The 27,747-nt window shown below is 43.0% G+C and overlaps 1 protein-coding gene across 1 annotated transcript in view; it reads right to left on the bottom strand.

Moving 5' to 3' along the window:
• The window catches only part of kcnu1 (potassium calcium-activated channel subfamily U member 1), a 69,660-nt gene extending 54,550 nt beyond the window's left edge, over positions 1–15,110 (bottom strand). Inside the window, exons 1-9 of the mRNA XM_062961099.1 lie at positions 14,734–15,110; positions 13,034–13,135; positions 9,190–9,251; positions 7,801–7,891; positions 6,419–6,530; positions 4,976–5,051; positions 3,060–3,135; positions 2,395–2,565; positions 1,628–1,719 (exon numbers count right to left, since the gene is read on the bottom strand). Of these exons, the coding sequence (XP_062817169.1) occupies positions 1,628–1,719; positions 2,395–2,565; positions 3,060–3,135; positions 4,976–5,051; positions 6,419–6,530; positions 7,801–7,891; positions 9,190–9,251; positions 13,034–13,135; positions 14,734–14,931 (980 nt within the window). The 5' untranslated portion in view covers positions 14,932–15,110. The remainder of the gene's footprint in view (positions 1–1,627; positions 1,720–2,394; positions 2,566–3,059; positions 3,136–4,975; positions 5,052–6,418; positions 6,531–7,800; positions 7,892–9,189; positions 9,252–13,033; positions 13,136–14,733) is intronic.
• Positions 15,111–27,747: the final 12,637 nt, after the last annotated feature.

A 27,747-nucleotide genomic window follows, 5' to 3' on the forward strand; every position in this document is an offset into this window, starting at 1 on the left:
GATTAAATAGATTGCTATTTCTGGAACAGGTTCAAGGCCAGCATGATAATTACATTAACCACAGAAAGTGGTATTGAACCAGTTCCAGAACCCACAGTGTACATATCTTGACTGCAAAAGAGAGTCGCGGTGGCACAATGGGTTAAACCCTTGTGAACTGCTGATCTAAAGGTTGGGTTGCTGACCTGAAGGTTGCCAGTTAGAATCTGCAAGATGGGGTGAGTCAGCTCTAGCTTGCCGGGACATGAGAAAAGCCTCCCAGTAACACATCCCAGCAGGATGGTGACACATCTGGATGTCCCCTGGGCAACGTCTCTGTAGATGGCTAATTCTCTCACACCAGAAGCAATTTGCAGTACATTCTCAAGTCACTTAGAATCATAGAATCATAGAGTTGGAAAAGACTTCATGAGCCATCCAGTCCAACCCCCTGCAAGAAGCAGGAAAATCTCATTCAAAGCAACCCCGACAGATGGCCATCCAGCCTCTGCTTTAAAGCCTCCAAAGAAGGAGCCTCCACCACACTCCACGGCAGAGAGTTCCAGTGCCAAACAGCTCTCACAGTGAGGAAGTTCTTCCTGATGTTCAGGTGGAATGTCCTTTCCTGAAGTTTGAAGCCATTGCTCCATGTCCTAGTCTGCAGGGCAGCAGAAAACAAGCTTGCTCCCTCCTCCCTATGACTTCCCCTCACATATTTGTACATGGCTATCATGTCTCCTCTCAGCCTTTTCTTCTGCAGGCTAAACATGCCCATTGGATTTTTTAGCACCCGCATCACATTGTAGGCTCATGTTTAACTTGTTGTCCATGAGGACTCCAAGATCTTTTTCACACGTACTGCTGTCATTTTTTTTTTTTTACTTCTGACATGATAAAAAAAACTGCAGGAGATAACACACTCCATTTCCCCCAATTTTCCAGCTGCATTCTGAAATGCATTTTCCACATGCATTCCAGAGGCAATTGAGGTGCAAAAAATAAGGTGATAGCTAACATGAGATGTATTCAGTTGCCTGTCCCAGAGGATAAATTGGACATTTTTGTCAGCCCTGTCAGTTTTCAAGTTCACAAAACACATCAGTGTGTTGCGTGTCCACAAAGTGCTTCACATTGTGCAGCACTGAATTCTCTGTGTGATGTGATTTCCATTGCAACTATACTGCAATGCATTCAGGAGCTAATTGTGGACCTTCCCCTGGTTTAGCTTATGTTGGTTTAAACTTCAGCACCCTTCAGCAGCATGCATTTTCTAGCTGCCACAGTTTGAAGAGTGCAGCTTCAAGCAGTATTATATTGTCAGTATAGATGAGCCCAGGGTTCTGTAAAGGTCACTCTACAGCTTTTAATCTGTAGTAAATGATACTGTAGTAGCGAATGCTCAATATCAGACATCTTTGTTGGATCTTTTGGGAATATTGGGAGAAGGACTCTGATGTTCTACAATTTGCAAATGATGCCATGTTGAATGTTTCATAGGGATGGCTTCCTGAGGATACATTTCATCTCACAACCAGGGGTGTATGTTCATTTTTTTTCTAGACAAACGGGGATAATCAAATGATGATACCAATGCTAATAAAAAATTACTTTCAAAAGTTTTGTTTTTTATGAAATTTAAATCTCTTACTTTCGGCCTTTCACAGCTTCATAGGAACCTCTGTACATCTTAGTGCTTCCAACAATATCTGCCATTTCAGGAACCAAATTAGCAAATAGGATCTGTAATAATACAGATATGAGCACTATTATTTTCCTGGATTCAAACATAATTTTGACAGGTCAAGTTGAATTTCAAGCAACTGCTTATAGAAAACTGGTGTAGTGGTCAACACCATGACATGTTTGTGAAGAACTGATTACACTATCATCCAAATAAGTTCAATAAAAGCTGGAATTGACAAAGTATGAAAAGTGTAAAGATTCTTCATTGGGATATGAAGGATAGCATGAAACTCTGAGGCTGGGGTGTTAGTTTACTAATGTAGTAACGAAGCATTTCTGAACGGAAATACGGTTAAATTGTAATTATTTCTCTATGTCAATAACACCAAGCAAGTTGGCTTCCATTGCAACAGAGTGCAACAATTTTCAGGTTTTTGCTATTCAGACTTATCTCCTACAGTTTTGGACAAATAGCCATGTTGATTGAAACATCTGAGAATTTAAGTCCAAAATATCTGTAGAACCACAGGCTGAGAAGCATAATACTTGAGAGGATGCCTTCGTAATAAATTAACACACACACACACACACACACACACACACACACACATTTCTAATATCATTGATTCTTAACCACAATAAATGGAGATGGATTCTAGAGAGAACAGAAGAAATAAATTTTAAAAGCATATTTAAACATATTTGCTCATCCAAAACATAACATTTTCCTACCAAACCAGCAACGATGAAGAAAAGGATGAATCCACGTCCCAAGGTGGTCTTGACAATTACGTCCCCATAACCAACTGTAGACATGGTTACCATGATCAGGTATAAACACTCAAAATAAGTCAAATTTTGGGAATTCTTCACTTTTACCCAGGGATCACCAGAATTTTCCATCTACAGAGTAAAAATAATGAGAAAAGCATGATGTATGGGACTGATTACTGTTAGAGGCAATTTCAACATTGTTAATAATCTATTTAAAACTGTTTTATAAAAATAAGAAAGATCAGATTATTTAACAATCTTATTATTCTGCAGTTAGTTACCTTGCACATTAGTAAATGTGGCATGGTATCAGAGCAATGCTATAACACACACAATCCTCTCCTCTGTGACTTTAGAGTCTGATGGATGGCGTACATGGTGGATTTATTACATTTATTACAATGTGATTGTTTTACATAGGCTACAGCATTTTTAACATACATAGTTTGTTGTTTACTGTGCAAAATGTCCACATACATTTTGTACCGTATATGTGCAGCACTTCAAAGATTCTCATCAATCTAGTATTCTTTTTTGTCAAAAATGTCTTAAGACTTGAGAATCAGGTTTTTTTTAACCTTGCTTAATCATTTTCAAATACTATTTCAAAGATTCTCACATACCCAGTGAAGAAATCCTGCAGCAGTTAGCCAGGTACTGACAAATACAGCCAATAGTTTGGTTAGCTTGATTGCAGTACTGCATAGGAAAGGACAGACATGGTTTGAGTCATAAAACAATGACAAGCATCTGTTTGCTGTGAGTTTTCTGGGCCGTATTGCCATGTTCCAAAAGCATTCTCTCCTGATGTTTTGCTCACATCTATGGCAGGCATCCTCAGAGGATGTGAGGTCTGTTGGAAACTAGGCAAGTGAGATTTATATATCTGTGGAATGTCCAGGGGTGGAAGGTTCAAGTCCACCCTGGACCTTCCACAGATATATGGAAGGTCTAGTTTCCTACAGACCTCACAACCTCTGAGGATGCCTACCATAGATGTGAGCAAAACATCAGGAGAGAATGCTTCTGGAACATGGCCGTACAGTTCGGAAAACTCATACCAGTCCAGTAATTCTGGCCATGAAAGCCTTTGACAACACAGTGACAAGTATCAATGATAGCTCGACGATATTTTGCAGCATTTTAGGGTGCATCTACATTGCATTAAATTGATACAGTTTGGCACCACTTTATCACGGTTTTGACAGAGAATGCTAAAGATCATGTAACAGTATGATTCCCATGATTACATAGCATTGAGTGATGGCAAATCAAAGTCAAGCTGTATTATTTCTATTTATTTATTTATTTATTTCAAATATTTCTATCCCGCCCTTCTCACCCGGAGGGACTCAGGGCGGCGTACAATTGGCAACAATTCGATGCCGATACATCATTAAAAACAACAACATATAAAAAATACAACCAATTAAATACAGTATAAAATATAAAACATAAAACGTGTTTAAAATCCGTTCGTCCAATATCCTCCAACTTTATCCATATAACAATCTGGGTCATCTTTATCATTTATTCATTAAAAGCCTGGGCACAAAGCCATGTTTTTAAGGCTTTTCTAAAACTCAAAAGGGTTGGGGCTTGCCGTATATCTCTGGGGAGGGTGTTCCATAGCCGGGGAGCCACCACCGAGAAGGCCCTGTCCCTCGTTCCCACCAGCCGCGCCTGTGAGGCAGGCGGGACTGAGAGCAGGGCCTCTCCAGATGACCTCAGGGATCTTCCTGGCTCATAGGAGGAGATACGTTCGGACAAGTAGATTGGGCCAGAACCGTTTAGGGCTTTATAGGTCAAAAGCAGCACTTTGCATTGGGCTCGGTAGCATATTGGCAACCAGTGGAGCTGGCTTAACAAGGGGGTAGTACGCTCCCTGTAAGCCGCCCCAGTTATTAGTCTGGCTGCCGCCCGTTGTACTAGTTCGAGCTTCCGAGCCGTCTTCAGAGGCAACCCCACGTAGAGAGCGTTGCAGTAGTCCAAACGGGATGTAACCAGAGCGTGGACCACCGTGGCCAAGTCAGACCTCCCAAGGAACGGGCGCAGCTGGCGCACAAGTCTTAGTTGTGCGAAGGCTCCCCTGGCCACCGCCGAGACCTGGGGTTCCAGGCTCAGCGATGAGTCCAGGAGAACCCCCAGACTGCGAACCTGCGTCTTCAGGGGGAGTGCGACCCCGTCCAGCACAGGCTGTAACCCTATTCCCTGTTCAGCCTTGCGACTGACCAGGAGGACCTCTGTCTTGTCTGGATTAAGTTTCAATTTGTTCGCCCTCATCCAGTCCGACACAGCGGCCAGACACCGGTTCAGGACCTGAACAGCCTCCTTAGTGACAGGTGGGAAGGAGTGACAGAGCTGGACATCATTTCTATTCTCTGTATGCACCCTTTGAGCCAATTTAAACAACTCTTCATCCCTGGGATCCTCACTGGAAGTAACTCTGCATCAGAAGGACAGACAGCCTCCCACTTGGAGTGGGTTTTGGATTTGGACTAGTTTAAACAAGCCCCAACCCAACACAAGTTTGGCTTACCCACTTGTGGTGATGTGAAGGAACTGCAAAATTTTAGGAAGTTCCATCAACCTGAGTGCTCTCAAAAACCTCAAACCTACAGAAAAGAAAGTGGGGAAACAGTGTGAGAAAGAATGCTCTTGCACCAATCCATGCGTATATGGGCACTTATGTTGTTACTGGGATGGTAATGTTTAGGCTGCAAGCCTCTGTGCTTGTGTGAAAGAAAGTCCCATCAAACTCTGGGAAAAATAGCTCATCTTGTGAACAATGTTATGACAGCAGTTTTTGACTCAGTTCTTGAGGGAATTTTAATCTCGAGTACCAACTATGATGGAGCAGGGGAAGGAGATGTTCTCAGCTAGATACTAATTGTCTAGTTGATGATTTGACATGATCCTGTTGCATCGTAGACATAAATTCAATTGTGAATCCTATTGAAGCAGACTCATTGACTCATTAGGGCCTAAATACCTTAAAGGCACCAGCTATATTCTGGTACGGAAAGCTAAGCTGGATCATCCTAGATAGTGTTTGAATGAGAGAATGCCAGTGAATACCAGATGCTCTATAGATGATATTTCTGAGAAAGTAACTGGCAAAACTGCCTCTGAGTATTCTTTGACGACAAATATCCTATTAAATTCATGGGGTCTCTACAAATTGAATACAAGGTGCATATATATATATATATATATATATATATACACACACACACATATATATATACATACACACACACACACACACACAGTAGAGTCTCACTTATCCAAGACACACTTATCCAAGACTCGCTTATCCAAGCTTCTGGATAATCCAAGCCGTTTTTGTAGTCAATGTTTTCAATATATCATGACATTTTGGTGCTAAATTCGTAAATTACAAAATAACATTACTGCGTATTGAACTACTTTTTCTGTCAAATTTGTTGTATAACATGATGTTTTGGTGCTTAATTTGTAAAATCATAGTCTAATTTGATGTTTAATAGGATTTTCCTTAATCCCTCCTTATTATCCAAGATATTCGCTTATCCAAGGTTCTGCCGGCCTGTTTAGCTTGGATAAGTGAGACTCTACTGTATATGTGTGTGTGTGTGTGTGTGTGTGTGTGTGTAGACACACACACACACACACACACACACACACACACATATACATACATTGACCAAGTTGTTTTATGGTAAGTTAAAACCTTTTGGAAAAACCCAATTAATTGACCAATTAGACCAAAAAAGGAAAGGAGGAATAGTATTGTATATCAAGGATGTTTACATCTGTGAGAAGGTCCATGACTTAAAACCTGGAAGCCAGATTGAGAGTGTCTGGGTAAATATTAATATTGGTACCAATATTTTTGGTAGATCCTTAAGGTCATAGCTAAGGGGGCTGTCAAAATAAGCACTTGCCTTTAAAATTTATCATCACACCATTGAACAATAGGATGAATACTGTGTGCACTTACCAAGCCAGTTTCTTCCTAAATAAAAGGATATGCAGACTGGAGTGATAGTGAAGAAGTCCACAATGGAATTAAGCTCAAGCCAAAATATCAGCTTGTCATTTGCTGCCAGGAACTAGAAAAATGCATATAATCAAGTAGCTTTTTGGAAAACATTTTCCTTTCTTTCTAAACTATCTGCTCACAAAATTAAAGGATCATCCACCTCTGTCATGTGTTGTCTCGTCATATGAAGGAACAAGATATAAAGTGGAGTGTTGTGTGGTTTCCGGGCTGCATGACCATGTTCTAGTAGGAGAAAATGCTTCCAGAACCCAGCCATAAAGTCCAGAAACCACACAAAACCCCAGTGATTCTGGCCATGAAAGCATTTGACAATATGATATATAGAAGGTTGGTGGAAACATGTTGTCTAGCCTGTTCCCTAATAATACATTCCTACTTCACTCTACCAATTTCTGCACCTTGGAAAAAAATCTAAAGGGGTTGCAGTCTGTCCTTGAACAATCTTCCCCGCTAAAAACTTATATGGTCTGATGATGACATCTTCCCCTTCAATCTTTTGCACAACATATAGAGACGAGGGATATACACTGTGTATATGTCTAACACTATATAGATGAGAACAATCTGGTAATCATTTCTTTTTCTGAACAGTAGATCTTCTGTTTTACCCATGAGATTCAAGAGTAAAGACAATGCTTCCTTTTCATAGCAGAGATTTTTTTAAATAAAAAATTATTATTATTATTATTATTAATAATAATAATAATAATAATAATAATAATAAAACTTTATTTATACCCCGCCACCATCTCCCCAACAGGGACTCAGGGCGGCTTACATGGGGCCACACCCAAAACAATACAATAAAATTAAATAAAATAGGACCAAGCAATAGCTGTAACTATAACATCCATGAGTAATTCAAATAACCCTTCAAATAACTGAAATTTTCCTCACCTACCACCCAAATATAAACATATTTCTCAGTCTATGGAATAATACATTCTGTTCCATCAACAGTTCCATTATGTTGCAAACAAAGAAAGAGAAAGCAAGGCATCCATTATGAGCACCCTCCTACAAGCTAAAATGATACAGTAAACACACGTTTAAATCTCGATTACTATTTTACTCCTTCATCTGTTGCATAAAGGGACATTTCAGAATAAAAACATATCTTTGCCACTTTTCATCCTGACAGCATGTTTCACTCTAAATCAAGGCTGGAAAACTACTGAATGATAGGAGTTTCTGGGCTGCAACTCCTATCATCTCTTTACCATTGGCCGATGGGAGCTGCAATCCAGCAACATCCTTAAAGGTGTGCATTCTATTTCATATTGCTGTTGTTTGTTGTTATTACAACAAAGATCTCTTACCCGTAATCCAAAGTAAAGAAGGAAGAATACATTAAAGAATAAGTCAACATTAATTGTCTGGTCTTCAAAAGAGAGGCAAAACTCGCTAACACTGGAAAAAACAAAATAATCCATTATCATTTTTACATAGATGATTTCTTTATTTTTTTAAATGTTCAAAAGAAACAAAATAAAACACACAAACAAACGTCTTAGATGTATAAAACAAAAACAAAAAACCTATACAACTGCAGAGCAGACCTGGAGGTCTTCTCCTGTGTTCATTGCCCATAGAACAGCTAGAAGGTAGGGGGGTTGTAAGTTTTCCGGGCTGTCTGGCCATGTTCCAGAAGCATTCTCTTCTGACGTTTCGCCCACACCTATGGCAGGCATCCTCAGAGGTTGTGACTTCTGATGTCAGGAGAGAATACTTCTGGAACATGGCCATACAGCCCCGGAAAATATACAACAACCCCGTGATCCCAGCCATAAAAGCCTTCGACAACACAGCTAGAAGGTAGCATCAAACAGGCAAAACTCAGGTAAAACATATCTTGATTTAGCCTACATTTTGGAGACTATTTGTTCAGCATTTTAACAAAGATCTATAAAGGAGTTATGAAAGCTATTACCTTAATATCCTCTTCCTTCTCCTTTGAAAGGGAAGGATATATTAATATGGCTTTGCTTGGATGAACTAAAATTGAATCCACACTTGCAAAACAAACTAGCTCCAGTGTGACTTATTCTGCCCTGGTTTGATCCCATTAATGTCACACTAAATTCATTGCAATCTTGAGTTCACATTTCTTCCACCCAAAGTCACATTGGTACAAAAAGGCACTTCTACCATTGCTCATGTGTTAAATGAATTGGATTAGAGTATGTTACATGACCATAGTGTCTGCTTTGTTTGTTTTTGTCTTCTTCTTCAAAGATGCTTATCTTTATCAACTAGCAGCCTCTTTGGTTTTCCTGTCATTGTTACTGCCCACACACACTCTCATTGGGTGGCTTTCTTGCTAGGTCCCCTCACCTGGAAATATTAAATACTAATGTCATGTGACTTCCAAAGAAGGATAGGATGACATTAATCCTGGTTTCTTTGGACATCTTCAATTCTTCCTCCTCATTGAAACTGTTTGAAATTATGCTTTCAATACCTCACTTTTTAGAAATTCCCATCAATCATGAACTTTCATTTTAGTATTCTTGATGGAGGAATCATACCCAGTATTTCCCTAAGTTTACTGAAATCAGCTTTCCTTGTGCATAGAATACTGTCTGAGTTCGCTTAGTTTTCCCTTTCCACTTTACAACAAACTACTTGAGAAAATGGTAATTAATTTGCTATTTAAAAAACAGATAAACGAAAACCAAAACTTTAGAAGTGTAAAAGATAGAAATTACCTGTAACAGTTGATAAAGTAAATTATAAGTGACCCAATACTAAAGAGGAATACCAGTATTACCTGAAAGAAAAATCATGATGTCAATCCTATTTTATTTCCTTAAACATTTCCCTATAGACTGAGGCACACATTTTGGATTTAATATGAATGTTATTTTATATTACTCTGTGTTGATGTGTGCTTTGTTGCTCAAAAGGACACATTCAACACACTATCTTAAAACAAGATCAGCATGCTCTAATATATGCAACCAAAAGGGGATAACTATTGAGCATGTCCACATTGCAATGCCACTCTTACATCACAAAGCTTCAGAGTAGACCTTTCTTTTCTTTTTAAAAAAGGTGTAATGATGCCCTATACCAGGGGTTCTCAAACTGTGCTCTGTGGAGCCCTTGGGGTTTCACAAATGATAGCGAGGGGCTCCACAGCACCAGTATAAGCCGAGGGTGGTAAATTTCAGAAATAAAAATAGATACCAATAAAATTACATTAATTGAGGCATCCGTAGGTTAAATGTTTTTGAATATTTACATAAAGCTCAAATTTATGATAAGACTGTCCAACTCTGATTGTTGTGACTGCACCTTCGGGGACTGTGGATGATAGTGGTGGGATCAGGAGAGGAAGGAAAAACCCTCGCGAGGAGGGCTCGTTGGAGGATTTGCATAGAAAGAGAATTAGGGATCTCAATGGGGAGTCTTCTATGGAAGATTCAGATGGGGAGTCTGTGGAAGAAATGAATGCTGGGGAACAGGTGGTGGCTGAGGAAGTGGGCACTGACTGGGCACGGGCACCGGAGATGCCTGGGGAATTGGGGCCCATGGATACTGCTGAACCTTGGGTATCTTCAGAAGCAGATCCCACTTTGTCTGCTTGGAGGAGGGAGGATGGATCCTCAGGTGTGCATGGTGTTGGGCATGGGCAGGATGATTGGAATTCTGATGAAGAATTAGGCACGCCCGATCCACGAGCATTAGCTGTGTGGAGTTCTGATTCAGATTAAGGATTTGGGACACCTGCTCTTTGAGTGTTGGTGTTTGGACACCCAGGAGAATTGGGATAAATTGGGAATGTTTGGTCACTTCACTTTGTGTGTGGCAAGGTGTTGCTGGGCGCCATTGGGACTCCTGTACGTGTTAAAGAAGACTGAACTGGGACTTTGCTTCAGATGTAAGTTTATCTGGGTTGCTCTGCAATGGAGGGCTGGAACTGTGTGGGTTTTCCTGGACTGCACTGTTATTACTATTTTTAGCTGCTGTTGCCTCAGTTGTTTTGGCTCTTTGTGACATTTCGTGGACCTTGAATTGATGACTACAACCTCTGGACCTTGGACTGGAATTTGACCCTGTTTCTGCCTTCACTCTCTGATTGGTCTACCCATGGCTCTTGACTTCTGGCTTGCCTCCTGACCCTGCTGCTGTCTCCTGTCCTGACCCTGGATCAACCTGACGACGTCTCTTCGCTTTGTCCCTTGAGCTCCTGGCATTTCCTGCACTCTCAAAGCGGTTTGCTGCAGTTCCTGCTATTTCGACTCCGGACCGGTTTGACGACATCTTCTTGCACTGTCCATTTAAATCCCCAAAGCCTGTTGCTTGCCGCAGTAAGGGCTTGGAACCATACCTTCCCTTTTGCACTGGCTCCAAGTTTGTTTACAAGCTCCTTTGCCCGATTTTGGTTTCTGTTTAGAGCTTTGTGTTAAAACTGCTAGCTTGTGACTCTTGGGAGTTTTTTTGGGAGTTTCCAAGTCTTTGTTTTGTTTTGGCTGCTTTTCCAAGCCAACTTAGTTTGTTTAGAGCGGAATTGAAGCACCTTTTGTTTAATCTGGATTATTGTCAGGACCCAGGCTGCAGAGCACCAATAACCATGCGCAGAGACCAGAAACTATCTAATATCTTTATTAAAGGAATATATAAAGTCAATAAAAACAAGTGAAGAATATAGTTCAGAAGTAGACCTTTCAGGAAAGGTCAAATATAGTCCAGTAAAACAATGTCCAATATGTGATATTAGAGTCCAAAGTTGTAATCCCAAAACCGAAACACACACTTTGCCAAGCAAAGTGTGGGGAAAAGACAGGGTCCTTAGTCCAATGGAGCTTGACAACAAGGCTGGAAGCAAACTAGATTCTTGGCAAACAAGGCTTGATACGTGGCAACAAGAGGCAAGAAACAAGGACAAGGTCCGTGGCGAGGTCCGTGGAAACAAGGAAAGCTGGATGCAAGAACGAGGTCCGTGGAACAAGGCTTGGAACTTGGTCCTGGAGGCAAGGGTCTGGAGTAGCGTAGTCCACACACGATCTCACTCCACAAGATGACGAATTGACTCTGCAAGGATTTCTTTGCGGGCAACACCTATATAGGATCTTGTTTTCCCGCCAAGGAACACTTTCCCTGGGGAACAAGAAACGAAACCCATACTGTGTCCAGATGCATGACTCCTTAAAGTTTCCCAAGGGAAACAGACTTAATCAGCTAATTGTCTGGCAGCTATCCTGGCGCTCCTGCGAGTCGCCTCCCGAGCGCTTCTATCTCGATTATAATAATCCCGGCGAGAAAATGGGGGAGATTTCTGTTCAAGGCTTGTTTGGCTGACTTCCTGTGGACAAACATCTTGCAGGTGCAAAGGCTCCAATTCTGGCTGAAACGGCAGGAAACCCAAGTTTTCCTCTTCATCTGCCACAATAGTACTAGGAACGGGACTACAAGGCCCATGAGTCATCACAATTATTTGCTTGGATAATTCGGTTTGTTTGCTAAAGCATACTTTTTGATATATTTTTGTTTGGACTACTTTAAAACACTGAAAGTTAAGTGTTTAAAGCCATCTTTTGTGTTTGTGTCTATTTTTGAGGCTATCTCTTGAATAAACTATGTTTTGCTCTCAAATTGGCGTCTGACTCTTGACACTGATCAAATCATTATTCTCATCTTCTTCAATGTAAATGTGCTTATGTATCCTTTTAATAATAGAGTAATATAATACATGTAATAATAATAATAATAATAATAATAATAAATACAGGAAAATAATACAAGTAATAATAAATAGAGTAAAATAATAAATGCAATAATAATAAGATCAGAGTGAAATAATAAATTTATTATTAATAATAATAAAAATAGAGTAAAATAAATGTAATAGTAGCAACAGTAATAGAGAAAAATAATAAATGTAATAATACCAATAATAATAGAAAAAATGTACCATATATTCTCAAGTATAACTTGACCCAAATATATGCCAACTAGGACCCTCACCCTAGTATAAGCCGAGGGGGGCTTTTTCAGTCTTAAAAAAGGGCTAAAAAACTAGGCTTATACTCAAATATATACAGTAATCTATGCTGGGCTGATGTCAGGATGTTTGCTTTCAGGGTTTGTTTTTTTGTTTTGTTTTTTTGGTAAACCTTGTACACTTCTATTATTCATAAAGCGATGGTTCCCAAACTTACATTCCTATATATAATTGGACTTCAACTTCCAGAAAACCTACAGTAGGATGGGCAATGCTCAAGAGATTCCAAAACCAACAAGATCTGGGAACTAAAGACTGAGAACCACTGATATAAATATGCCCTTTTGTCAAAAATACAGAGGATAACTTAATTATAATATGGTGCTGCTTCCTATGATTGGTTTCATCTATATCAGTGGTTCTCAACCTGTTAGTCCCCATATGTTTTGGCCTTCAACTCCCAGAAATCCTAACAGTTGGTAAACTGGCTGGGATTTCTGGAAGTTGTAGGCCAAAACAGCTGGGAATCCACAGGTTGAGAACCACTGATCTATGTTTTTTACTGAGTGCATCAAGGAAATATACACACACATGGAATTACTCACCACCACACGTCCTACAGATGTTTGAGCTGAGAGCATTCTCACCACCCAGTCTTGAAAATATCCTTTCCAGCGGTCCAGGAGGGGCACTTTTATAGATTTTACCTGTAAAAGAGGGGAAAAATCCATTTAATGCTCATGCTTTAATGCACATGCACATTGCTGCCTTCCAGGACCAGAGATTTGAATCTTATAGATACATTATGCATTATGACAGCTTAGTGATCCTTTGCAATAGTGGTAACACCTTTGTACAGGTCTTGCAGTGATAGCAAAAGAAAGATGTGAAAAGCAATAGCAGAAAGGAAAGGCTCTGAGCAGCCCATTACTCTATGGGCTTATGGACATTTAGTGCTTGTAGGAGACTTAAGGTTGTAGGAGGTGTATCCTGCAGCTGGATGATGGCGATGATGATGGATATTCTACTTGTTCTCTGCTAAATGGGACTCAAAGCACTGATCCATAATGATGATACCATCTTTCTGGACCTCCCACCCATTGAAAACGTACATAGATGTGATGAGGACCTAGGTAAGTAACTATGAATGGAAGTCCTAGATAGCTCCAAACAGAGATAAAAAATGGTCAGATGTAGACATCATTTGCAATTACTGTATATACTTGAGTATAAGCCTAGTTTTTCAGCCCTTTTTTAGGACTGATAAAAAACTTCCTCGGCTTATACTCGGGTGAGGGTCCTGGTAGGCTTATATTCAGGTCGGCTTATACTCAAGTATATATGGTATATTTATTATTTTTCTCTATTATTATTGGTATTGTTACATTTATTATTTTACTCTATTTATTATTATTATTATTACATGTATTGCTTTATTCTATTATTGTTACTTTTACATTTATTTTACTCTATTTTTATTATTATTGATACATTTATTATTTTACTCTATTATTATTTATTATTTTACTGCATTTATTATTATTATTATTATTACATTTATTATTTCACTCTATGATTATTAAAAGGATACATAAGCACATTTACATTGAAGAAGATGAAAATAATGATTTAATCAGAGTTGAACAGTGATATCTTAAATTACAGTTTGATGTAAAGATTCAAAAACATTTAAACTACGGATGCCTCAATTAATGTAATTTTATTGGTATCTCGGCTTATACTGGAGTCAATGTTTTCCCAGTATTTTTGTGGTAAAATTAGGTGCCTCGGCTTATATTCGAGACAACTTATATTCGAGTATATACGGTATACCTGAACATGTCATCAAGAGGATCCTGACCAATGATTCCAGGGGAAAACTTTTAAAAGAGCTATTTAATCAATTAGCTAATTAATAACTTAATTGCTTGGAAAGAAATTAATGCCAGAAGTCCAGTTCAGGAGAAACAATTATGGCCCCTTTCACACAGCTGAATAAAATCCCACATTATCTGCTTTGAACTGGATTATGCAGCAATGTGGACTCAGATAACCCAGTTCAAAGCAGATATTGTGGATGATCTGCCAATATTCTGGGTTATATGACTGTGTGGAAGGGCCCTAAACTTCAAAATTAATGTAGGTTGCTCCTTTCATTGCGGAACTTTCTAACTTAAGTGGTAATTCAATTTATTTTAATTAGTTTGTTCCCATCACTGTATATCTGTGATTCTTTCAACAACATACTGTACTTTTCCCAGACACGTAGACCTTCCCTTCCCAACATTGTTTGTAGGCTATTTACCTTACACGGTCGAAGCATGAGAAAGAGGATGAAGGTCAAAATGGCCTCAATTATCCTGAACAAAATGATCAAAACCAGGCCTCCCACAAAAATAGACAGACAAGCAGTAATAAAGGCCACTTGGACAAAATCAGTACAGTGTGCTGCAATTTCCTCGACCCATCCTTCATCTCCGCCATGTGAGTGTGCATGGGACATGGCTCTTATCTTCTTGTCTTTCTTCCCTTCACAACAGCTTAGAGGTTCTGAAAGGTGCTGCTCCTTTGTAGAAACTTTGTGATGTCACTGCCAACACTTGGTGCATGACATCATTCCTTGTGTGAGTGATGGACTGCAAGGTGGAAACGTGACACGGCAACCATAGAACAGAGGTAGACAATGCTCGCTCCTTTCCTCCTTCTTTGTAACGGCTCCCGAGGCAGTGGGAAAAGGAAAAGAAAACAGTACAAAATGCTGAACAGTTCTCACAGTGAGGAAGTTCTTCCTAATGTTGAGGTGGAATCTCCTTTCCTGTAGTTTGAATCCATTGTTCCATTGCATCCTAGTCTGCAGGGCAGCAGAAAACAAGCTTGCTCCCTCCTCCCTATGACTTCCCCTCCCATATTTATACTTGTCCATCATGTCTCCTCTCAGCCTTCTTCTGCAGGCTAAACATGGCCAGCTCTTTAAGCCGCTCCTCATAGGGCTTGTTCTCCAGACCCTTGATCCTTTTAGTCACCTTCTGGACACATTCCAGCTTGTCAACATCTCCCTTAAATTCTGGTGCCCAGACCTGGACACAGTATTCCAGATGTGGCCTGACCAAGGCAGAATAGAGGGGTAGACTATCTATCTTAACAGCAAATCTTCCACTGGCAGAATTGTTGTGTCTTTCCACCTTGGGGCATAGAGTAATATTGCAGCCATGATCATACATTGTAGAATTCTTCCGTATTTCCTTTCCTATTACTCATTTAGTAGCCTTAGTGTCTACAATCCTGTTTTCGTTTGCATCTTTAACATTCAAGATTTTCTCCATTATATAATGAAAGCCATCCAAATTCTTTTTGCAAGTTCAATGTATATGGGGGAAAGTGTCTGCTTTGTCTTTATCTTGACATTTCCAGCAAATGTTAGAAGCTCCCCTTATACATTTTAGTTTCTCAGTAACTTTTTTCCTATTTGGTTGGTTTTATGTATTGCGTACTGCTCCAAACTGCTTCTAATATGGAATGTTCTCTATATCTTATAAATAGAAAAATAAAAAATGGCAAGGGGAATGGTTTTTCCTACGTTGCTACAGAGTCATTAGAACGAAGAAAGTTCACAGTTCTCTTGCGACTTGTATTGTTTGGCACTCATAGGCTGGACCTCATAAAAAAGGAAAGGATAAATAGTAGAGAGGGATGGGGGCAACCTTCTGCAAATGGCCCAATGACTGAGATTGCAGCCCACTTCTGCACCTGCTGGGATCACATCCAGCCAGCTCTCCCACTCCCCAATAAAATATAATTTCATCAAAGCTTCTAGGGTGCCTGGAGAGAGGTGGGGTATTTTTTTTTTTTTGCAAACATCTTTTACGGAACTGATGGATGAATAATAATGCAATCAGGTTCCTCTTCATGCAATCAGAACAGCTGAGTGGGAAAGTGGTGATTTCGTCTGGAAAGGGAACACATGCCTTGGAAAGCTAAGTAGCAAAACAACAATTCACTGGCACGAAGGCTGGCAAGAAAGAAAACACAATATCATGACCTTTGAATAAATAGCTATTAAGTGCCCATCTTTCTCTACTGAAAGTCAAAGGAGGCCCAGCTGTGGACAGCTTCAGCTGTGAACAGCAAGGAGACAATGGGCCCAAGGCAGCCATTTTGTAATTTTCACCAAGTAATTCTTCTTATTTGTGTTTCGCTATGGATGTCCTTTCTGACGAACTCTGAGCAATTTTAATCAGTCCTCCTTTACATACAAACTCATGCTCAAGCCAACATCTGTTGAGTTTGTAAGTTATGAATATATTATACCCTTCAATGCTGAGAACCAGGACACAAACTGCCAAGCAACTTCAGAATGTGGTCAAAATAGGTAAAATTACTAGTGAGAAGAATTCACAAAATTAGAGTTTGCATTTGTCTATACCTACTGGGAAGGGCAAGGTTCTGCCTCCTCCTATCCTCTCCTCTTTTGAGTTAATCAAATGCGAGCTACTTTTTAGACTATGCAGCAATTTAAGCAACATACAGTGAAAGGGGGAATGTGAAAGTAGAGGATAGAAACTAGATGACAGAGTATTGATCAGGACTGCCCCTGTGTGATGACTCATGGGCCATGTAGTCCCGTTCCTAGTGCTGTTGTGACAGATGAAGAGGAAAACTTGGGTTTTCCACCATTTCAGCCAGAAAGGGAACTTTCCCAGCCTGAATTAGAGCCCTTGCACCTGCAGGAGGTTTGTATTCCAGAAATCTGCCAAACAAGCCCTGAGTCAAAATCTCCCCCATTTTCTCGCCGTAATTATTATCTACAACAAAAAGGAGTTCAGCAGGCTAATCGCCGAAGCCTGAGAATCGCAGCAAAGCATTCTGATGATTAAGCCTGCTTCCATGAGAAATTTTAGGGAGTCATACATCTGGACACAGAGATTGACTTTCGTTTCTGGTTTCCCCAGAGAAGTGTTCTCTGGTGGGAAACGAGGCCCTATTTAGGTTCCTTGCCCCTTTTGGAATCTTGCGGAGTCAATTCGTCAGCTACTGGAGTAGCGTGTGTGGACAGCTACTCCGTTTCCAAGCCTTGTTCCTGTTTCCAAGCCTTGTTCCTGTTTCCAAGCCTTCGTTCCCAGCCTTGTTTACTTCCACGGATCTTGCCTTGCTTCCCGGACCTTGCCAAGTAAATTCCACGGATCTTGGTTTTGCTCCTCGTTTCTTGTTGCCTTGTTCAAGCCTTGTGTTCCAAGTATCAAGTTATTTCCTAGCCTTGCTCAAGTTTCATGGACTAAAGGACCTTGTCATCTCCCCTCACTTCGCTTGGCGAAGTGAGTGTTTCGGTTATTGGATTACAACTTTGGACCTTAATATTTCATATTGGACATTGTTTCTTTGGACTAATTTTGACCTTCCCTGAAAGGTCTACTCCTGAACTATTTCCTACACTTGCTTTTATTAACCTTATATATTTCCTTAATAAAGATATTAGTTAGATTCTGGCCTCTGTGTATGGTTATTGGTGCTCTGCAGCCTGGGTCGTGACACCCTGCTAAATTAGAACAGGTGGAGGCAGGGCCGGCTGGAGAAAATTTAAAATATTAAGCGGGGGTGAGAAAAGCGCCCACCCACCCCCCCGCCAGCACCGCGGGAGGCGTGGCCATGTGTCGTGGGAGGCACATGGCCCTGCCTCCCGCAGTGCCGGCGGGCCCCGCCTCCCGCCCTGCCTCCCACCCAGCGTCCCCTGGCCCTGCCTCCCGCGCAGCGTGGGAGGCGGGGTCAGGGCGAGTAGCGCGGGAGGTGGGGCCAGGGTTGGCCCCACTTCCCATGCTACTCACCCTTGCCCGTCTGGCCTTTTCCAGCTGGCCAGACTGTTACAGGGTTGTAACTAAATCTTCCCAATGAAATCGCACAAAACTAACTTTTCACCAGCACAGACGCCCTTCGGTGTTGCCATTGCCATATTTCCCAGTATTTATTTATTTATTATTTATTTAAAACATTTATATTCCTCCCTTCAAACCCCGAAAGAGACTCAGGGTAGTGCACAATATATATATATATATGGCAAACATTCAGTGCCAGAACACTAAATAAGCTATAAATACATAAACATTAAAATAGTTATATCCACTTCATGTCAATTGTTTAAAATCATCTAAAGTCAGCCATACCAGATCCGGTCAGCAGGGTGAAATTGCTGCCATTATTGTCATTTAGGGTGACATGGCCGATCTGAGCTGTGCGCACTGGGCGGGAGGCGGGGCACCGTCAGGGCGGTGCCCTGCCTCCCGCCCAGCGTGCCCTGGCCCCCCCTCCCAGCGCTTTGCTGTGCGGCGTGGCGGCAGCGGCGGCGCTACGGGGCGCTGTCGAGGTGTCGACAGCGCCCCCTAGCGGCGTGCACCCGAGGCCGTGGCTTAACCGGCCTCATAGGTTAAACCGGCCCTGGGTGGAGGTTGTGCTAAATGTACGCGAAAACAGGATTGAGTTTATGGCATATTCTCAAATGTGCACTTTTTTGCTATGAGCTCAACTTCTGGAAAGATTCCATCAGCGTTGCCTCCAAATAACTCCTACAAGTTTCTTGGGAAGACAGGTGACAAAACATTAGCATTTTGAAAGAAGCAAAGACCACCACCATTAAGGCGATGATCCTCCACCACCAACTTCGCTGGACTGGCAACATTGTCTGAATGCCTGATCATCATCTCCCAAAACAGATACTCAACTCCCAACTCAAGAATGGAAAATGGAATGGAATATTGGTGGACAAGAAAAGGGATTTAAAGAAAGGCTTAAAGGAGACCTTTGAAAGGTGAAATAAACACAGAGACCTGGGAAGCTCTGGGACTTGAGCATTCAGACTGAAGGTCAGCTGTTTGGGTAACAGTGCTATTGATTTAGAGGAAGTACAAATAGAGGGCAAAAGGGGAAAATGTGCCAAGAGGAAGGCACGTCAAGCCAACCCTTGCCAGGACTGCCTTACATCTGGAAATGTATGTCCATGAGGATTCAAAACAAGTCTCTAGTCACCTATTACTTCTGAAAGACAATCATACTTGGCCATGAGGGATCACCTATGATAGTTGTGATCTTCTTCTTCTTTACTCGTTCAGTCATTTTCGACTCTTCGTGACCTCATAGACCAGTCCATGCCAGAGCTCCCTGTCGCCTGTCGCCGCCCCCAGTTCCTTCAAGGTCGAGCCAGTCACTTCAAGGATACCGTCCATCCATCTCGCCCTTGGTCGGCCTCTCTTCCTTTTTCCTTCCATTTTCCCCAGCATCATGATCTTCTCCAAGCTTTCATGTCTTCTCATGATGTGGCCAAAGTATTTCATCTTTGCCTCTAATATTCTTCCCTCCAGTGAGCAGTCGGGCATTATTTCCTGGAGGATGGACTGGTTGGATCTTCTTGCAGTCCAAGGCACTCTCCGGATTTTCTTCCAGCACCAAAGTTCAAAAGCGTCTCTCTTCATTCACTCAGCCTTCCTTATAGTCCAGCTCTCGCAGCCATAGGTTACTATGGGCAATACCATGGCTTTGACTATGTGGACCTTCGTTGCCAGTGTGATGTCTCTGCTTTTCATAATTTTATTGAGGTTGGCCATTGCTCTCCTCCCAAGAAGTAGACATCTTCTGATTTCCTGGTTGGAGTCTGCATCTGCAGTGATCTTTGCACCTAGAAATATAAAGGATATATATAGGAAACTCCAAAAGTTCTATTCCTCTATTGCTTAATAGATATTCCAATAGTTAAAAATCTTAATATGAACATCCAAAGTAGTTAACTCCTGTTTTATAGCTATAAGCTTAAACACTAGTTCTTGAGATATATAAACTATAACACTCAGAGTGAGGTGGAATTCCTTCTCTGGAGGCTTTTAAGTGGAGGCTGGATGACTATCTGTTGGGGAATGCTTTGATTGTGCTTTTCATGCATGGCAGGGAGTTGGATTGGGTGACTCTCTTGGAGTGTCTTTGTCAGGGTGCAACAAAGAACAGCATCATCAAAGCTGGTCTTTTCGCAGCCTGACTACAAGAGGACAGAGGAAGGAGACCATTTGGCGGGATAGGCTGATTTATGACAGGGTCTGGTCTTCAAACGTGGGAAAGGACAAAAGGAAAGGGAGGTGTGGATGGAGAAGGAGGAGGGGGAAGGCAACAACCCCATATACTGAGGGGAAAAGCAGAAGAGAGTCAGTAAAAGCTTTTGCAGTCATCTTGGCAAGGCGGATTCAATAAAGTTTTCCATTGCGACCAGCGGTGTGAGCCTATTTCTTGGGTCCTACACCTTCCAGGAACGGACATTAAGCTTTTACTCCCCTTTTTTTTTCGGCTCATCCCGTGAGGAAAGGTCTCTCCGGTGAGAGCATGAACCCTGATGGAGGAGAAACCATGAAGGAATTCCTCTTCCTGGAAGAAGAACAGGCGAACCCTCGAGGTGCCGAGGAGTTGAGAGAGGAAAGGAACCCATCGCCCGCGTTGAGCGAAGGGGGGACAGACCCCTCGGACCCGTCGTGGAAGCCGCTGACCTCCACCCAGTTACCCACAGGCAGGGGAGTGACGGTGAGACGGAAGATCCAGATGGGAGGAGATTGGCAGCGAGACGGAGAGGGAGCCCCGGAGATGAGAAGGATGGAGAGGAGATTAGATGCGATGGAGAAAATGTTTGAAACTTTCTCTCGACAGATGGATCTGATGCAGCGGCAGGTAAACGAGTCCTGGAGGGCGACAGTCGAGCAAAGGGAGCAGAGGAGAGGGCTGCCCGGGAGAGGCACTGGACCCCGTCCCTTTGCCGGGGAGGGTCCACAGGACTATGAGGATGAGATGCCTCAGCAGGGGACATCAGTTTTCCCCACGGGCCTGTCAGGAAGGAGCCAAATGCCTGGGAAGGGAGAATTTCGGGTGAAGTTCAACGGGGACCCCAAACAGCTGTCTTATTTCATTACAAACGTAAGACACTTCATGGAGGATTTTGGGGACCAATTCCCTTCAGAAAGCGCAAAAATCCACACGGTGGGGGCAAACTTGAAAGAAGCAGCTGCAGACTGGCTAATGCAGATGTATGATACTGGTGCCCGGGAGCTGGCCTGCCTGGAGGATTTCCTAAGAGCCCTCCGTGAGAGATTCGAAGACCCTTTGGCAGAGGAGAGGGCGAAGGCCCAACTCAAAAGGATATACCAGGGAGGAAGGACAGTGTCAGAATACGCCCTGGAATTTAAAGCCACAGCGGGGAAGATTAGGGACTGGTCCGACACCACCAAACTGGAATATTTCAGGGCTGGTTTACGCTCTGAGGTGCTCGAGTGGGCTTTACACAGAGGAAATCCAAGAGACTTGGAGGACTGGATTTTGTTAGCGGGGCGCGTGGAGGTGGACCAACAGCAAATCTCTCGTCGTCCAAGGGAGAGCAACAGAATCAAACCCCCGACAGCAGCAACACGGCGCTTCTCCCCTCGTCGCGGAAGGTCGACCAGCAGGGAGAGGAGAGCAGGGAGGGGGGCCTGCTTCGCTTGCGGGCGCGAGGGACATCGAGCGGCAGAGTGTCCGAAAGGGACAGGCGTGGAGACAAAAGGAGAGAGGCTTCACAGCCAGAAGCCGCCCCACCAGAACTCCAAACTAGCAAAAGGGAAAGCTGCCATGGCAACGGAAACGGCTTTAGCCCCAGGGCAGCTTCAGGCAGAAGAGATGGAGGAAGCGGAGGACCTGGAGTTACCGGGAAACGACCGGGATCTGTTTTGAACACCCGGAAACAGATCGAACCACCAGAGGGCGACGGGGGTGAGTTGAGAAGAGTAAATTGTGACATTGTGAGAGTCAGAGTGAGGCTGTTGAACCCAGAGACAGGGATTCAGGTAGAGGCAGATGCTATGTTGGACTGTGGGTGCACGAGATGCCTAATTACTCCCGAACTAGCAAACAGGTTGGGGGTGGAGCCAAACCCACTGAAGACACCAGTAGTCTTCGCACAATTGGATGGAAGCCCAGCATACGGAGTCCCAGTAACAGAAAAAACAGGGTTTTTAAGAATGACTATGGGTTCTCATGCTGAGACATTGCAATTTGTGATTTCAACAATGGCACATCAGCCAGTCATTTTGGGCGTTCCTTGGCTGAGATGGCAAAACCCTCAGATTGACTGGAAAAGGGAGACATTTACTTTCTGGGATGGAAATTGCAATTTTGAGAGTACCCCGAAAGACATAGAGGTACTGGAGCCAGAGGGGGCGATAGCAGCCACGTCACAGGGGGTACCACTGGAAAGCGTTCCCAGAGTCTACCATGAATTCGCAGAGGTGTTCAGTGAGAAGGAGTGTGACCAGTTGCCCCCTCATAGGAAGACGGACTGTGCAATTGAAATAGACCCCAATGCCAAACTACCTAAGCCAAAACTCTATGCAATGTCGGAACCAGAGAAAAGGGCACTCAGAGAATTTATTGACAAAAATATAGAGAGAAGCTTCATCGAGCCATCTCAGTCCCCCATGGCAGCGCCAGTATTTTTCAGGCCAAAAGCAGACGGCCTAAGATTGGTCGTGGATTATAGAGGTCTTAACGCAATATCCACCACAAACCAATACCCGCTTCCCCTAATGTCAGAGATGTTGGCGCAATTGGGCGAGGCACGCATCTTTACCAAACTGGACTTGCGGGAGGCTTTTTATAGGATTCGAATCAAAGATGAAGACTGTTGGAAGACGGCTTTTAATTGTCACCTTGGGCAGTACCATTTTAAAGTTTTACCTTTTGGCTTGTGCGGAGGTCCAAAGGTGTTCATGCAGTTCATAAATGAGACCTTTCGTGACATGCTATATAAGGGGGTTATTATATATCTCGATGACATTCTTTTGTACAGTAAATCACTGGCTGAACACATTAGGCTGACTCGAGAAGTCTTGCGGAGATTAAAGGAGAATCAGCTTTATGCCAAACTCTCCAAGTGTGAATTCCACAAAACGGAGTTAGACTACTTGGGGTTCCGCATTTCCACAAAAGGCATAGCTATGGACCCCGCCAAGGTGCAGGATGTATTGGCGTGGGAGCCTCCAAGGACTCGAAGACAGCTGCAGGGATTCCTAGGCTTTGCAAATTTCTATAGACAGTTCATCAAAGACTTTGCCAAGCTGTCTTTGCCTTTGACAGAATTACTAAAGACTAAGGGAGTGGGGGAGACTCGTAAGACTAAGACGCCGGGTGCGAAACTGAACTGGACGCCTGAGTGCCAAGAGGCGTTTGAGGAATTAAAAAGGAGGTTCACAAGTCAACCCATATTAGTTCATGCCCAACGGGACAAACCTTTCGTGGTTCATTGTGATGCATCAGAGGCGGCCTATGGAGCAATACTGTTGCAGGCCGATGATGAGGGTGCTCTAAGACCGTGTGCTTATTTATCAAGAAAGTTCACGGAAACGGAACGGAATTGGCGGGTGTGGGAGAAGGAGGCCTTCGCAGTGAAGGCTGCCCTATCCCATTGGAGGCATTTCTTGGAGGGAACCGAGGCCCAATTTGAGGTATGGACTGATCACAAGAATCTGCAAGCTTTACGTACCCCTCAAAGGCTGAATGCAAAACAACTGCGATGGGCACAGTTCTTTAACCATTTCAATTTTAAGCTGAAGTTCTTTCCGGGGACCCAGAACAGGATGGCAGATGCCCTATCTCGAATGCCCGATGCAAACTATTCGGCCCTGGGGGAAGTCGGAACTGTGTTCACGGAAGAACAACTGGGTTTGATGGTGCAGACAAGAGCCACAGCGAAGGAAAAGCCCCCACCTAGTGGCCAACCACACGAACTGTCCCAGGAATTGAGGCTAGCTGCAGATGCAGACCCCTGGCTCCAGTCTCATAGGGATGAACTGTCTCAAGCAGGGGGATTGTGGACTCACGGTTCCAAATACTATGTACCGGAGGAACTTCGGGGGAGGGTGCTGGCCCAAGCACACGACTCCAAGCTCGCTGGTCATTTTGGGTTTACAAAAACTCTGAAACTGTTGAATAGACAATTCTGGTGGCCAACCATACGCAAGGATGTAAAGGGTTATTTGCAGGAATGCCCAGTGTGCGCTATGGCAAAACAAAAGGTGGGCAGACCGGAAGGATTGTTGCAATCAGTAGCAGACCCCTCGAGACCGTGGACAGATATAGCTATGGACTTTGTGGTAGACCTGCCCAACAGCAATGGTTTCAACACAATCTGGACTATAATTGACCTGTTCTCCAAACAAGCTCACTTCGTGGCCCTTAAGAGACTTCCAACGGCACCCGAGTTGGCCAAATTGTTTCTGCAACACGTGTTCCGCCTGCACGGGTGTCCCAAGCGGATCATAAGTGACAGGGGCTCTCAGTTCACATCGAGGTTTTGGAAGTCTTTCCTGGGTATTTTAGGAACTGAAAGGGCCCTGAGCACGGCCTTCCATCCAGAAACAGACGGAGCCACCGAACGGGTTCAGAAGACCCTTCAGCAGTTCCTCCGTTGCTACAGCACGTACCAGCAAGATCAATGGTCCTCGATGCTACCACTTGCCGAATATTGCATTAATAATTCGGATCACGCGTCCACTGGGGTCTCGCCGTTTAAAGTTGTGAACGGCAGAGATTTTCCGCCATTCCCCGCACTGCAAAAGGAGTTGCCTTCTGACGAGAAGCCAGGGAATTGGGGCGAGAAGATCGCTGCCGCTTGGCCTTCGGTTCAGGAGGCCTTGCGCACCGCCAAAGTGGATTACAAGAAATATGCAGATAGAAAGAGAACAGCACCACCGGACTACAAAGTGGGGGAGTTGGTGTACTTGTCGACAAAGCACCTGAAATCCACACAACCATCCCGGAAGCTGAGCCCACGATATGTTGGTCCCTTTCCCATTTCGGCCGTTGTGAACCCAGTGACAGTACGGTTACAATTGCCTCATAGATGGCGCAAGGTGCACCCAGTGTTTCATGTTAGCCTGCTGAAACCAGCGCCAAACACTCACAGATGGAGTAAACCGGGGGCAGATCCGGTCCCCATTATGGTGGGGGCACACACCCATTTTGAAATCAAGGATATCCTGGACTCCAAGAAGTCTCGGGGGAAACTGTACTACTTGGTCCAATGGTCTTCACAGACCTTACACCCGGAATGGGTAGCAGCAGAGCATGTTAAAGCCCCAAAGTTGAGAAAACAGTTTCACACAAAGTTTCCCTATAAACCTGGACCATGATCCCGAAAAGGGGGGGGGGGGGGGGTTGGACTCTCTCTCTCCTTCTTCTTTCCTTCTCCTGGCTTTTTCTGCTGCTGTTGCCCTTAGCTTGTCGGAACTTTGTCTCTCCCTGCAGGGTCGTCGTCCGAAGGGGGGAGTCATGTCAGGGTGCAACAAAGAACAGCATCATCAAAGCTGGTCTTTTCGCAGCCTGACTACAAGAGGACAGAGGAAGGAGACCATTTGGCGGGATAGGCTGATTTATGACAGGGTCTGGTCTTCAAACGTGGGAAAGGACAAAAGGAAAGGGAGGTGTGGATGGAGAAGGAGGAGGGGGAAGGCAACAACCCCATATACTGAGGGGAAAAGCGGAAGAGAGTCAGTAAAAGCTTTTGCAGTCATCTTGGCAAGGCGGATTCAATAAAGTTTTCCATTGCGACCAGCGGTGTGAGCCTATTTCTTGGGTCCTACACCTTCCAGGAACGGACAGTCTTTGAGCAATAGGATTCCATGTTTCTACCTCTATAGAGCCTTAGCAAAAGGAGGATCATGTAATACTAAGATGTTAGCCTGAATTTGTTGGTCCATAGCAAGCCTGCTGACAACAAGGAACTTGATCTCTCAGGGCCCATCTATACCGCCATTATAATGTAGATTGAACTACATTAGTGTATATGTTAAGTGTAGACGTTTATAATGCAATTTAACTGGATTATATGACTACATAATCCAGTTCTATTTTCATTATAATGATAGTGCAGAAGGGGCCTCATTTATAGTGTCATCCTTTGTCAAAGTTTATGACAATTCATCGCTATCAACAAGGATTTGGGTCTTCGGTGACACCAATCCCAGGAGGAACCTTTTCTGATAGATATTATTAGGAAGGAGGACACACTTTGTCATGGACAATCTGGATCCATGCTGGATGTTTGTGGAAGAAACAGGATGGATGGTATCCTTGAACTGGCTGGCTTGACCTTGAAGGAACTGGGGTTGATGATGGCCGACAGGAAGCTCTGGCGTGGACTGGTCCATGAGGTCACAAAGAGTTGGAAACGACTGAATGAATAAACAACAACAACACAAGGACTTAGATATCGGGTGGTGGGGCAAGAGCTGGTCAAGTCTATTTCTCTCTCAAATACACACAGCCAACATCAAAAGAAACAACTAAATTAGCTGGAAAATTGACATCAAATTAATTGTGTGGATGTAATCAACCAGTACATCTTTTGTTATGGAAATAGCAGCTGGCAGGAAAGGGACAGAATGGATATATGAATTAATACATGTTCTGTAGACCCTGTTCCCCATGGTTTTATTCTTATCTCTTCTTACCCCGAGTTTTTAACTTTGTGTCCATGCGGCCCGCCCTTGTTATGTTATGCTACGTTTTGCTTTGATTTTGTTCTGTACTGTGTAGTGTTATTCTTGTATTGTTTAATTGTATTTTGATATGTTGTTTTTATATTTTGTTTATTGTATTGTCTTGGGCATGGCCCCATGTGAGCCGCCCCGAGTCCCCGTTGGGGAGATGGTGGCGGGGTATAAATAAAGTTTTATTATTATTATTATTATTATTAAACAGAGGCAAAAATAGACTGAGCCACCCATTCCTACATATGCCGTATGGCAAGTGCATTCACATTGCTCATGTTGCAAGATTTTACTTTTTGACCTGATGCTACAAGTTCTTTTGCATTTTAAATACCAATCAAGCAAAACTGACACAATCACAATAATGACCTTCCTACTTGTTTGGAAAAAAGCTTACCTGATGTCATGCTTTGGCCTTACCATGGGATGGCAGCAAATCCCTGCCAATAAGGCCAAGACCACCGCTGTTCATTCCTCAATGCAAACAAGTCACTGCAACATAATTCCAGCCATAACCCCTTTCTTTCACTGTTTATCTGGCATTTGCCCTTAAGTGTGTGCTTTTTTTGGACTATTTATTCATTCCACTTATGCTCCACTGAACATGCAAATCCATATATAGATCTAGATTCCACCTACCGACTACACATAAAATGAAAATTTGGATGGCAGATTTACAGACAACAGTTTTGCTGAATATCCGAGAACTTTTGATGTATTTTTTTTCCACAAGAAACTTGTAACTTATAAGGGGTCATACATATGTTCCGTCTGCTATCTCT

Source organism: Anolis carolinensis, unplaced genomic scaffold, assembly GCF_035594765.1.
Source record: "Anolis carolinensis isolate JA03-04 unplaced genomic scaffold, rAnoCar3.1.pri scaffold_8, whole genome shotgun sequence".
Classification (NCBI taxonomy): domain Eukaryota; kingdom Metazoa; phylum Chordata; class Lepidosauria; order Squamata; family Dactyloidae; genus Anolis; species Anolis carolinensis.